This window comes from Lottia gigantea (genome assembly GCF_000327385.1).
Source record: "Lottia gigantea unplaced genomic scaffold LOTGIsca_217, whole genome shotgun sequence".
In the NCBI taxonomy this organism is placed as follows: Eukaryota; Metazoa; Mollusca; class Gastropoda; family Lottiidae; genus Lottia; species Lottia gigantea.
In genome coordinates, this window is record NW_008708527.1 from 24,828 (window position 1) to 37,698 (window position 12,871).

At 35.3% G+C, this 12,871-nt stretch overlaps 2 protein-coding genes across 2 annotated transcripts; both read left to right on the forward strand.

Annotated features, from left to right (window-relative positions):
• Positions 1-7,534: 7,534 nt before the first annotated feature.
• LOTGIDRAFT_143813 (hypothetical protein) lies at positions 7,535-10,269 on the forward strand (the record flags this gene model as incomplete). Its single annotated transcript, XM_009054423.1, has 4 exons — positions 7,535-7,664; positions 7,902-8,186; positions 8,435-8,719; positions 9,956-10,269. Coding segments are annotated over 4 exons (1,014 nt in total), but the record flags the coding sequence as incomplete, so codon positions are not given.
• A 586-nt stretch (positions 10,270-10,855) lies between these two features.
• Positions 10,856-12,619, forward strand: LOTGIDRAFT_88685 (hypothetical protein; the record flags this gene model as incomplete). The annotated part of the gene is made up of 2 exons (XM_009054424.1): positions 10,856-10,964; positions 12,351-12,619. Coding segments are annotated over 2 exons (378 nt in total), but the record flags the coding sequence as incomplete, so codon positions are not given.
• Positions 12,620-12,871: the final 252 nt, after the last annotated feature.

Consider the following 12,871-nt stretch of genomic DNA (forward strand, 5'->3'; position numbering starts at 1 on the left):
ATGTACAACAATTGGATGCTGGGAATTATAAATGTATCGCCTCAAACGAAGCAGGGAGAGATTCAGCTCTGGTGGAACTAGAAATTGGTTGTAAGTTATATCTTCTTTTGTAATTCAAAAACAGGCTGCTCAAGTTACATTCTGGTTTGGGGTGCGTCCCTGTCTTAAGGTTAGCGTCAGGAAGAATTTGGGTTGGCGACCAATCAAATACTCAATTTTCTGGGCGGTAAAATTTCAAAATGTTTTGAATCTCGCATCAGTATATCAAGAGTTTCCTTAACACTTTAAAAATTACAAATATTCAATTGATTTTTATATGCAATAGAGACAATTTTCATTTTAGCTCCACCCAGAATTCTGCCATCTTCTCGTACTATCGGTATAGAGATTGAGAGATCTGGTGTCATACCCTGTACTGCCGAGGGGTCGCCACCTCCCAAAATAATCTGGCGACGTGGTGATGGTAAACCATTTAATATCAGTAATAGATTACGACAACTACCTAATGGTGGACTTGAAATTAACAGTAAGTAATCTTTCACCTTTTATTTCAGAACGCAATAAAATACAGTCCCCATGGACCCCACCCCGACAACAGAGCTGATGGTAGATCTGTATGCCACAGCTTGTTGACCTTAGAAACCGTCTGTCATGATTCTTTAACTAACCTCAGAGGTAGAAGAGCAGCTCAATATGTGACTGATGTTGAGTTTTTAGTGTATGAATCATCTGCTATTTATCTGTATTATATTTCAGGAATTCAGCTAGGAGATGAGGGTATCTATACATGTCTAGCTCAGAATCCATTTGGAACCAGTGATAAATCTACGTTTGTCAGTGTCACAGGAATTGGTGTGTTTTCTTCTTCAAATATCAAAGATATATAGTCATGTTTTAAACTCCATATTCTCATTCAGTAATCCGTTTTATATTTTGTAAACAAATTTTATTCACAATCATGGCCTGGTTGTGGAGCAGACTTTCACCATTACAAGTTCTGTCCATTAATCAGTTATTTTACTTAAAGATGGATTCCCTTATTTTCATTCATGAAAATGCTAATACTTATATGAATAGAAAGTAGAGGTGTTCTAATGACCTGATATAATACCAGTTTATCTCACATGTCCATAATTAATTTATAATTAGCTAAATTAGAAGAGAATTACCAGGACATTTATGATTGGTTAAAACTCATGAAGAATACATGATAATTCATTAGATATACCAATTAATCAAATAAGTGGCTTAATTGAACACTGAAAAATAAGGGAACTCATCTTTAACTTTATTGATCTTTCAATATTTTCAGTTTAATTACCATTTTTCTTTTTAAATTTCGTTAAACTTGTGATTTCAGTTCGTCCGTTGATAGCCTACAGTTATCCTTTTATCAAAGTTCTCGAAGGTGAAACAGCAGAGTTAGAATGTACTGTGTTGCTAGGGAAACCAAAACCAAAAATTGGTTGGACTAAAAATGGCCGCCGTTTATCTGGAAACAGAATTGAAAGATCAGGTCCAGGGAAAATTAAGATTAAAAATGTCCGCCAGAAAGATGACGGAGAATATGTTTGTGTTGCATCAAATATTGGTGGTAATGCCACGTACCATGTGACTGTTGATGTCATCGGTAAGTTGATTGGTTTAAAAAGAATTGGGTATAGGAACAGACGGAGCTAGCCATAGCTGACATAGTTATAGAAGCTTGGTACAGAAATTTAGACAAGGGCAGACAACAATTAATCTCATGTGAATAAAAGTTATGTTTTGAGCTAATGTGAAAAGAGAATAATATCTGAAGGTATTGTGTAGATATTTTGATTTTTATCAATCATTGATGTCTATTTACTATGTAATTATAAAAACCTTCAAATGAGATTTAGGCGAATGTTTAAGCTAATTTGCTATTTCAAAATCGTACTACAAATATTGTGTTGATTTCTGAAAAATAAAAATGTATGTTAATGAATTTAGATATGTGTAATTTCTAAGAAAAGTCTATCAATTTTCTCTACCATCTATATTTTTTCGCAGGGCCACCCAAATTTTTAGATGAGAAACTGGATAGAAAGAAGAACTTTACCGTGGTGCAAGGGCGTGGTGTTGTTATCCCTTGTCGAGTTGACGCAGACCCCCGCCCTTCCTTCGCTTGGTTTAAAGATGGTAGCCCCATCTCACTGACTGATATACATTATTATATACGAGATGACGGAAGTCTGGAGATTTTCTCAGCCGACCCCCAGGATACAGCCCAGTATAAATGTGTCGCGTCTAACGTAGCTGGAGAAGTCACGAAGGATGTGACCCTGTTTGTTCAGAGTAAGTGGGTGTTTTATGTCAATGATCATATTTACCTATAGATCCTGACTGTTTTTACAAAGATTACAAGTATATATTCTACAATGCTCTGATTCATCCTGTCTTGCTTGAAATGGTATTAAGGTAATGGAGTATTGGATTTATAAGATAACTGGATGAAGATGCTCGCTCTTTCCATGGACACATAATATTATCATTATTTGAAAACTTGGAACAGTCAAAAATAATTTTTACTTCTCATTTAGTCTGTGCCTTTATGTACTTTGTATATTTTGGTTTGAAATTTATTTTTGATTATTCTTCCAGTTGGACCAACTATTGAGGGAGCGTCTGAAGAAAGAATTGAAGTCATCGAAGGGAAGCCTGTTTCATTATCATGTGATGTCACTGGTAATCCTAAACCAATCAAATCATGGCGTAGAAATTTTACTCCATTCACACCGAGATCTACGAGGTTTAATATACGACCGGGTGGATTATTTATTAGTAAAACGAAGGTCAGGGACAAGGGTATTTACGAATGTGTAGCTTCAAATAAAGCTGGGAATACAACTAAAGTTATAACTCTTGTAGTCTACAGTAAGTTGGAATTTTGTCTTACTATGTGAATTTAAAGAATACTACCTCTTTGGACATAAAATTTAAAGTTTAAACCTGGCCAATATGATTTAGTGTATATATTCATCTGTTAGACTAAAGAATAGAATCTCTATATAAGGCAATATATCCTAAAGGGGTTACTTTCTGAAAGCATGTTGACAAACAGTTCTGTTCACAAAAAGAAGTCTGAACAAACATTGTTGTAGTCTTGTGAATAGAAATCCAAGTTGAGTACCCACTGTCTTATCTGTCTTACTTTCTGAAACAGTCTTGTTGATAAAAGAAGAATAAAAGAAGTTTAAAAACAAACAATGATTCAATCACGTGAATTAATAATAATAATAATTCAACTATAATAAACCCTTTATTTTAAATGGGTTAGAATTAGGTCTATTACACCAAGGTGACATGATCCTGACTAACATTCAACCCATGGAGACAAACATAGACTCTTTATTTTACATGGGTCAGAATTAGGCCTGATACACCAAGGTGACATGATCCTGACTAACATTCAACCCATGGAGACAAACATAGACTCTTTATTTTACATGGGTCAGAATTAGGCCCAATACACAAGGACATGGTCCTGTCTAATTAATACCAAAGTAGACTGTAGAATGTTGCTGAATGTCTGTAATTACATTCAATTCTTATATTTCAGTCCCACCAACAATCGAGAACGGTGAAACCTCCGTCACCATGATGGAAGGTGACCCAGTTTTATTCGAGTGTGAGACGTTTGGAGAACCAGCGCCCTCTGTAGTTTGGAAGAAGAACGACACCATCATGGACGTGACAACTGAAAATAGTCGCTATCTGATATACGGAAGTGGATCATTGGCTATTGATGCAGCGACCCTGAGGGATGCTGGGAGATACAGTTGTCTAGCAACCAATCCTGCTGGTTCCACATCGGTAGATTTCTCTCTTACTGTTCACGGTAGGTTATTTGGATTCAGAATTTGGATTGTGTTTAACATGTACACAATTTTGTCAAAGTTATATTCGTTGAAGTCCAACTCATTAACATAACTTGCAGTATAACAGTGTTACACAAAGAAAAAATAGATTTTGTTTTATTCTACAAAGGTCAAACAAATTTCCTAAGATATCTGGATTTAAACTTTGGTGTGTTTACCATCACTCCCTAGTTTCAGTTATCTTGGTTGCTTTAGATTAAAGTCATGTCATACGATCAAATGGGGCTCGGCTGTATTGGAAGTACACGTGCATACATCCCTCTTGTTGTTGTATATCAGTTATATCCAACATGGATTCTTGGGACTCTAGATTTACCATTTAAATTCTGATCTTATTCTCTAATTGTGGCCATGTTCATTTCAGCTGCTCCAAACCTACCAGAAGATCTTCCAAACTATACAGAAATCATTGAGAATAACCCAGTTATCCTCTCTTGCCCTGCCACGGGAACCCCACCCCCCAGAATAGTCTGGTTAAAGAACGAAGTACTGGTGACAGGGGACGAACTGGGAATACAGGTCCTGTCAGACGGGTCTCTAGAGATAAAGTCAGCAGATTCTGGCGACACTGGAGAATATCGGTGCATGGCTATTAATATAGCTGGCAACGCTACCCAAGTTGTAGATTTGAAGATTCTAGGTAAGGCAGGCTCTACTTCACTGTTGTATCTCTTTATGATTTCAACTGTTGAAAGTCAATGAGAAAAATCAGAATCGTGTCTCCAACATCACAATATCATGTTTCTTTGTTCCTGTTAAATTTTAAAATGTTTTTATTGAAATTAAGAAAGATTGTAATTGATTTCCAAAATGTATGTAGAAATCTTATATATTTGAAATTGATTGTACCAAATTTAAAACTGATATGATTTTTCATAGTGTTTACCACAAAATAAAAGTGTTATTTGGAAACGCTGCACAGACAATTTCTACCACCCTCAGTGATGTTACTTTTTGATTCCAATTTCAGTGCCACCAAAATTACGTGGAGGAAAAGATGGTCGAAATGAACCAGATAAAGCGAAAGTAATCGTCAATAACACAGTTGCGTTACGTTGTCCTGTGGCCGACGATGTTGACCCAAGGCCGTCAGTGCAGTGGTATAAAAATGAGCGCCCCCTACGGTTCAACCCGTCAGACTCAAGAATTCAGATATTAAAAGATGGAATGGAGTTGAAGATATCGCAAGCTGAAGTAGACGATACCGCCAGATATAAATGTGTAGCAACCAATATTGCTGGTGGGATTGAACGAGATTTTGACTTGGATGTTCAAGGTTTGCAGAATTATCTTTCCTTTGTTAATTTTTCACCCAATGTATGTAAATGATAGCTTCTCTCTAATCACCTTCTCTAAATACTTTTCTTACTGTCATTTAAATAATATTATTAAATGTGATATCTTTCCTAATCATTACTGTTGGTATATGGAGTAAGCAGAACACAATGTCCTGTTCTACGAGAAATCTTAAGACCTATTCTTATGGTGAGATTTTTTGTGGAACCGGTCTTAGATTCTGAAAACTAAAAGAACTGTTGCTATGTAGCATATGGTTATAATCTTACATTATTTTATGAAAGTGTCAAATGAACTATGTAATTTTCTAAATTTTCTTTACTGGAAATAACCTTGAAATATGATATAAATAAAACCCCAAGTACTAACGATCAGAGCCACAAATATACCCTGAATTCCAATTAATTACAATACATTGGTAGCAGCTAATGATGTTTGATTTTAGTTCCACCAAAGATTGATTCAACAAATGCGTCACCTGACAATATGTCTGTTGTGATTGGTCAACCACTGTACATCAACTGTCCAGTCTCTGGAACTCCACCTCCTCAAGTCACATGGTATAAAGATGATCAAGTAGTCTCCCCTGAATTAGATCCCAATCTACGAATCCATGCCAATGGTCGTCGTCTTGAGATTGTTAGTGCTAAAGTGACAGATAGGGGGCGCTATCAGTGTGTAGGTGAAAACGTGGCTGGTGAAACATTAAAGAATTATACTGTAGACGTTTATGGTAAGTTTGATTTTCTTCTTAAAACAATATCTTGGCCAGCCTTTATCACAAGGTGAAAGCTGTACCTATCTGAATCACATCCAATGCTCAAACATATGCGAGGTATGCTTATCTGAACAGTAAGTCTTCAAACCAATAAAAAATTATGGTGATAGATATGAAATGGATTCAATAGCTATCTTGGATCATTCAATGTGGAAATGAAGCACCAATACAGGTGTTTTTTTGGTGTTTTACATAATTTTTAGAATTGATTAAATAAATATTAAGAACACAAGATCTATGGATATACTACTTCTAGTTTTAGTACATACTACGTTTAGAAACACATACAGGTAACATTAAAACACAAGATATATAGATATACTATTTCTAGGTTTATTACATACTACGTTTAGAAACACATACAGGTTACATTAAAAACACAAGATATATAGATATACTACTTCTAGTTTTATTACATACTACGTTTAGAAACACATACAGGTAACGTTATCAAGTACAATGCTCAACTAAAAGTAGTATATCTATATAACTTGTGTTCTTAATGTTTACCTGCTTCTATATGTCTTACAAAGATTATATTTTATAAATAGGTTATTCTCATTTTTAATTAAATTACCGTTAATTTGTGGTTTCAGTTTTTGATCAGCCATTTCTTCTCCTGTTTTATGTTTATTTAATCAATGCTGCCTATAGTTTTAGACAATGAATTACCCCGAATAGTTAGTGAGCATGTCTGTGTTGTTTGTTTTTCAGTACCACCACGGGTTGACAACCCAGGAGTAATAGATAAAACAGAAGTTATAACCAATCAAACTATAAAACTGACATGCCCTGCATCTGGTATACCCCTACCTAATATCACATGGTTTATAGACAATCGACCAATCAAATCTAATACCAGTAAATATATATTATTGAACGATGGTTGGACGTTAACAATCGCTAACGCTGATGTTTCTGACACTAATAGATATATCTGTCGTGCTGATAATATCGCCGGGGAAAATGAAAAAGTTTTTGATGTAGATGTCTTAGGTAGGTCATTTTTGAAATAATTTTTAATTGAAATTTTTTTTTGTAAACAATATTTTATTCACAATGGTAAAGATATATATTATGAAAAGGATTTGAGAACAGGCTTCACCTATATTACCTCTCTCTATAATTGACAATTAAATGAAAAATGAAAGCTACACATTGTTTTGAAAAGGCTTGCTTTACTGTAAGAAGGGAAATGGTATGTTAATAAGATAGATGCTGTGATCAGATTGTATTTTACTTTAAGGCATTTATAAACTAGTAGGTTTTTCTTAAGTCCATATCAGAATTCAGACAATGGATCTAACTATGATGTGAAAAATTTAATGCTCAAAGAATTTGAAAAGTCTGTGTTCTGAAAATGTGCTATGTTCAGTTGAATAGTTTATGAAATTATTTTCTAGTTCCACCCAAAATTAATAAAGAAACCATCAACTCCAACCCCAACGTAATCGTCAATACAACAGCAGTGGTAAATTGTCCTGTAAGTGGTATTCCTACACCAGAGATATTATGGTATCGTAACGGTGTGTTATTAGATAGTAATATAAATCGTAGGTTTGAGATTTTAGCTGATGGTAGACAACTCCGGATACACTCGGCTAAGGTGAAAGATCGTGGACGCTATACGTGTTCATCACGGAACAGAGCTGGAGAAGATTCAACAGACTTTAATCTCAATGTTTGGGGTAAATATTTATTGTTTTATGCTGTTTTTCTGTTGATAAATTGTAAAAATTGGTGTGAGAGCAAAAAAAGAATTGATTGCCATAATGAATTCATTTATTTTCATTATTCAGAGTCTAGATCTCTTCCAGTTTTGAGTCTTTTTCGTAACTAATTTTAATTAAGCGTAAACCATTTCATTTTGCTCTTTGAACATAATGTCATTAGTTAAATAAAAAAAAATGGTTTCTTCTTTTCAGTACCACCAAAAATTGATAATCAGGGCATTAACCATAATCCAAAAGTCATCGTAAATAGTTCTATAACAATCGACTGCCCAGCCTCCGGGACCCCGCCTCCTCAGATCACATGGTATAAAGACTCTCAACCAATTGATATAATCGGAAATCGTCATCTATCTGTGGTCAGTCAAGGTACCCAGCTGGTGGTTCAGAGCGCGAGTTTAGAAGACACGGGAAGATATACCTGCGTGGCCAGAAATGAGGCTGGAGAAATTGATGAGAATTTTGAACTGGATGTTCAAGGTCAGTTGATCATGTTTATAGGCAGAGGGGATTTGAAATCACCCGGAGAAAACTGCCATGTACCTTTCCAACTCATCTATAAGTCCAAGTCTACAAGCTGACAAAATGAAGGCATGAAATGAGTCCATTTAGTAATTCGTAGACTTAAACTTTGAAATATTTTCTATTGTTTTGCTAATCGTTTTCGTAACAACAATTTTCGAATCTTAAATGAAGCTTGTCAGAAAAATGTTTTATATATATTTCAGTGCCACCAAGTATTCCAGATTTTGGAATTATCCTGAACCCCAAGGCTGTAGAAAATGACTCAGTAACATTGGACTGTCCTGCGTTGGGTCACCCTCTACCAGAGATAGTCTGGCTACAGAACGGTCAAGAACTAGATTTAGAAGACAACCCCCATGTTATGATACAAGATAAGGGGAGACGACTGGTGTTTAATGAAGCGCAAGTTAGTGATGCAGGAACCTATACTTGTGTTGCGTCTAACGAGGCAGGGACTAATGAGAAAAATTATGATCTGGACGTCTGGGGTTTGTAATTTTATTTATTTTTATTTCTTTAATATTTGAAATCTATTGTGAAAATTTTTAAAAGTATCATATTGTCCATATCAATTGATTTTATCAGTTTTTCAATATTTTTCTCCAAAGTTCTCAGATAGTCCAATAGCATTTTGCAAGTGGATCAAATTCTGTAAACTTTTGCTGCATTTTGAATCTCAAGATAGAGAGTTGCTGGTGTAGTCTGCCATTACTGTAAAATTTATTTCAAATTACGTCATCACTTATTTAATCCTGTCTCTTCTTTATATTCTAGTACCACCATCAATAGATAGTTCAGCGATAGATAATTCACCACGTGTTATTAAAGGTCATACTGCTACTATTAGTTGTCCAGTATCAGGAATTCCCTTCCCTAATATAACCTGGATTAGTAACGGACTAACTATTAAAAATGGTATTAGATTTAATGTTTTATCTGGTGGTTTACAACTTCGTATTCAGGTAGGACAATAAAATATAAATATTCTGGAGAAAGGATCATTTGACAATCTTATTAATATTAGATTACGATTCTTTTCTGTTTTCTGATATTTTTAGTCTACAATGTAATTTGTGTTATCTGGTATTGCTGATATAACATAAGATAAAATTAACAACAGACAGCCTTTTTACACAACCACTACCAATGGATGTCAAAACTTTGTAAGACTTAGTAAACATTCGATGTCCATAGGCTTCTATTATACTAATATTTGATTTTCCTAGTACATAATCTGTTATATTAGGGTTTCAAGTTAAGGTCTCTCTGGACCCCATGATTTATATAATAATTCTTTTACAACAAACGCCTTGTTGTTCCTTTAATATTTTAGGACACAACAGAAGAGGATTCTGCAGTATATCAGTGTATAGCTACTAATCCTGCTGGTTCTGATCGACAGGAATTTGAACTGGTTGTTTTAGGTATGGCTCTACCCAAGGTTCATTTTTGCTTGCTACTCAGGGACATAGTCACCTTCAAACCCAAAACTTAGCCTAGAAGAATTGCCAATGGTATTTTTTCTATGGTGTTACTGGTATATTATTTTGAAGTACCTCCAGTTTCTAAAAGATCTCATTCTAAAAGTATAAAGGTTGATATGGTCATTAAAGGAAATATAGCGTCCAGATAATTTGCTAAACCCAGTTTGTCCCTGTCAGTGATGCAGGTCAGAGGCGCCAATATGGAAAAAGTAAACTTTCATTTAATTTTCTTGCTTTCAGTTCCTCCAACAATCGATGAATCTAATGTGGTGTACAATCCTAAAGTAATAAAAGATCGTCATGTGATACTAGAATGTCCTGTTAGTGGTAATCCTGTCCCAGAGGTACAGTGGTTATTTAACGGGGCTCCTGTTCAGAATACAGACCGTGTTAAGGTGGTGAAAAATGATCTACAGTTAGAGATATCGCGAGCTCAGGTAGTTGATACGGCCAGGTATTCCTGTATTGCGACTAACGAGGCAGGAGAACTCAGGAGAAACTTTCAACTTGAGGTCTTGGGTGAGTCTTCTTTCTGTTTCCTTACCTATATTTGATAGGCGTATCTTACTGTTGATATATATTTGAATTATAAAAGTTATCAGAAGCTTGCTGAGTAAAATAAAGTTTTGATTTTTTTCTGAATTTCAGTTCCCCCAGAAATTGATCGAAGTAAAATCAAGACGAATGAGTCAGTGATACAAAATAAAACATTGTATCTTGATTGTCCAGTCTCTGGCATTCCACCACCATCTATACTCTGGTTACGTAATACTGTAGCCTTGATCGATTCTCCTTTTGAGAACCTACGATTAATGGATAACGATCAGAGACTAGAGATAAGTAACGCCCAAGTAGAGGATTCTGGGATATATACATGTAAAGCGAGTAACGGAGCAGGTCGTGATAAAGTTGATATTAAGGTGGATGTTCAAGGTAAGGTTACCTTAAATAAAAATTTATCGTAAAATAGCTTGAAACTGTGCATTAGAATTTAAAGCACTGAAAAAATATTTGGAAATATGGCCCCACCCATTAACTTCTTGGACGAACAAGTTCAAATAAACAATTTATTTTGTATTTCTAGTTCCACCATCTATAGAAGGTCCTGTCGGGGTTTCGGAAGTGGCAGTAAAAGAAGAAGAATCCATTACTCTATATTGTAATGTAACTGGTATACCCCCACCTGAAATAATCTGGTCCAAAAATAACGATATCATTGACCCCCAGGATGAAAACATGGACAATCTACGTATTTTATTGGACGGAAAGATTTTAAAAGTTCTGGACGCCTCCACGGATGATACAGCACGATATATCTGTCAAGTTAAAAACAAGGCTGGTGTGGCCGAGAAATTTTATAATCTAGAAGTTTTGGGTAAATATATTTAGATTTATTTACTTTATTGGTCTTTGCAAAGGCGTAGGTGATAGGGGCAGCGTCCGAAAAAATATCCTGCAACAACCTGAAAACAAAGAAAAATACAGGTAAAAATTGTGGGAAAATTTTGGTCAAAACATCCTGCCACCCCCCGTTCCTACTTTCACAAATTATTTTCAATATTCAAGACTGTAATGTGAAGGCATTGAGATGTACAGTCAAACTCATATAACAAAGCCCAGGTTGTTCATAAAGGTTTGATATTGGGGTTTCCAGATTGTTGACGGTGAACACAACTAGATAGTAATAGCATTGAGGTACAATATCACAACTACCAGAGCATTATTTTGGTTGGGGGCACTTGCTATCTCTTCAAATCAAGATGGCTATTGCTGAGTAAATGTATCAAATATATTTTACAGTCCCACCTAAAATAAACGGGTCTGATGAATTACAAGTAGTTCCAGTAATAATGGACCAATCAGTGAGATTAGAATGTCCAGCAGTTGGTATTCCTACGCCAGTGATACGCTGGTATCGTCAAGGGAAACAGATACCACTATATGGTCTACCTAATGTTCGTATTATTGAAAATGGACGTGTGTTGATTATTATCAGTGCCCAGTTGTTAGATTTCGGAGATTATAGTTGTCAGGTACAGAATGATGCTGGGAAAGATAAACTGGAATTTCTTGTTTCTATTCTGGGTAAGTAATCTATTTTAGCTCTTGATTGGAGAGTTCTGAACAGATTCCGTCTTATCTGATTCTGGTCTTAATCGAACAGTACAGAAGCGGATATGTCACTTTTGAAATTTCCCAACTCTTAATTTTTGAATTCTGTCTGCAACAACTATTTTACTACCCTTAGAATGAGTTCTGAACTCTGCTTCAACTTGTTTTAATGAACTCACCAAGCGAGCAACCCGTATTAGACCTGTCATATTGTAACATTGTGGTCTGAAAATATCAAGTCTGTATTAAGAGTTATCTCCCTTGAGAGAATAATGAATAAGCCTGAATAAAGATATGGTGGTCATGATTTAATATTTTCAATAAACTCTCGTAATGATTACTGGCATCTTTTGCAAAATTTTTTGAGAAACAGTCCTATTTTTCATATTTACAGCTTTCATCTGACAGATTTTGTCTAAATAAGAAAATATTTTGCTATGTTAAGAAGATTTAAAAAAAAAACATGTAGGCTATCATAAAATATTTTTGGATATTTTATTTCATGGATGAATTCTATTTCTAGTGCCACCAGAGATAAGAAACGGACCTCGTCAAGTTGCAGGCATTGTAAATGCTAAAGCTGTGTTAGAGTGTGAGACCAGTGGTCAGCCACGCCCAGATATAACGTGGCAGAAAGATGGTGAACCTTTCCCGTCAACTGGTCTTCGTCACCGTATGTTACAGTCAGGGTCGTTAGAGTTTGTGGGCGTAAGAACAGAGGATACAGGAGAGTATACATGTACCGCATCTAACGATGCTGGGAACGTCACTCGCAGTATTGGACTCAGTGTTTCAGGTAAGAAAATATACCTAAAGATGCCCTCACATCATAGTGATCTCCAGCTGCATATGGTTGCGAATAATGAAAGTGGCCATGAGTTCAGAACACAACTCAAAACTCAGTTACATGAGAAATGTGTTCAAAAATTATAACTACTCTTCTTATTAACAACCATAAACAACTGGTAATCGTTATATTGTTGGTGATCACAAAGTTTTATGAAAATTCTATAGGTTGAAATAGTTTCGTAGATATGGAATTTC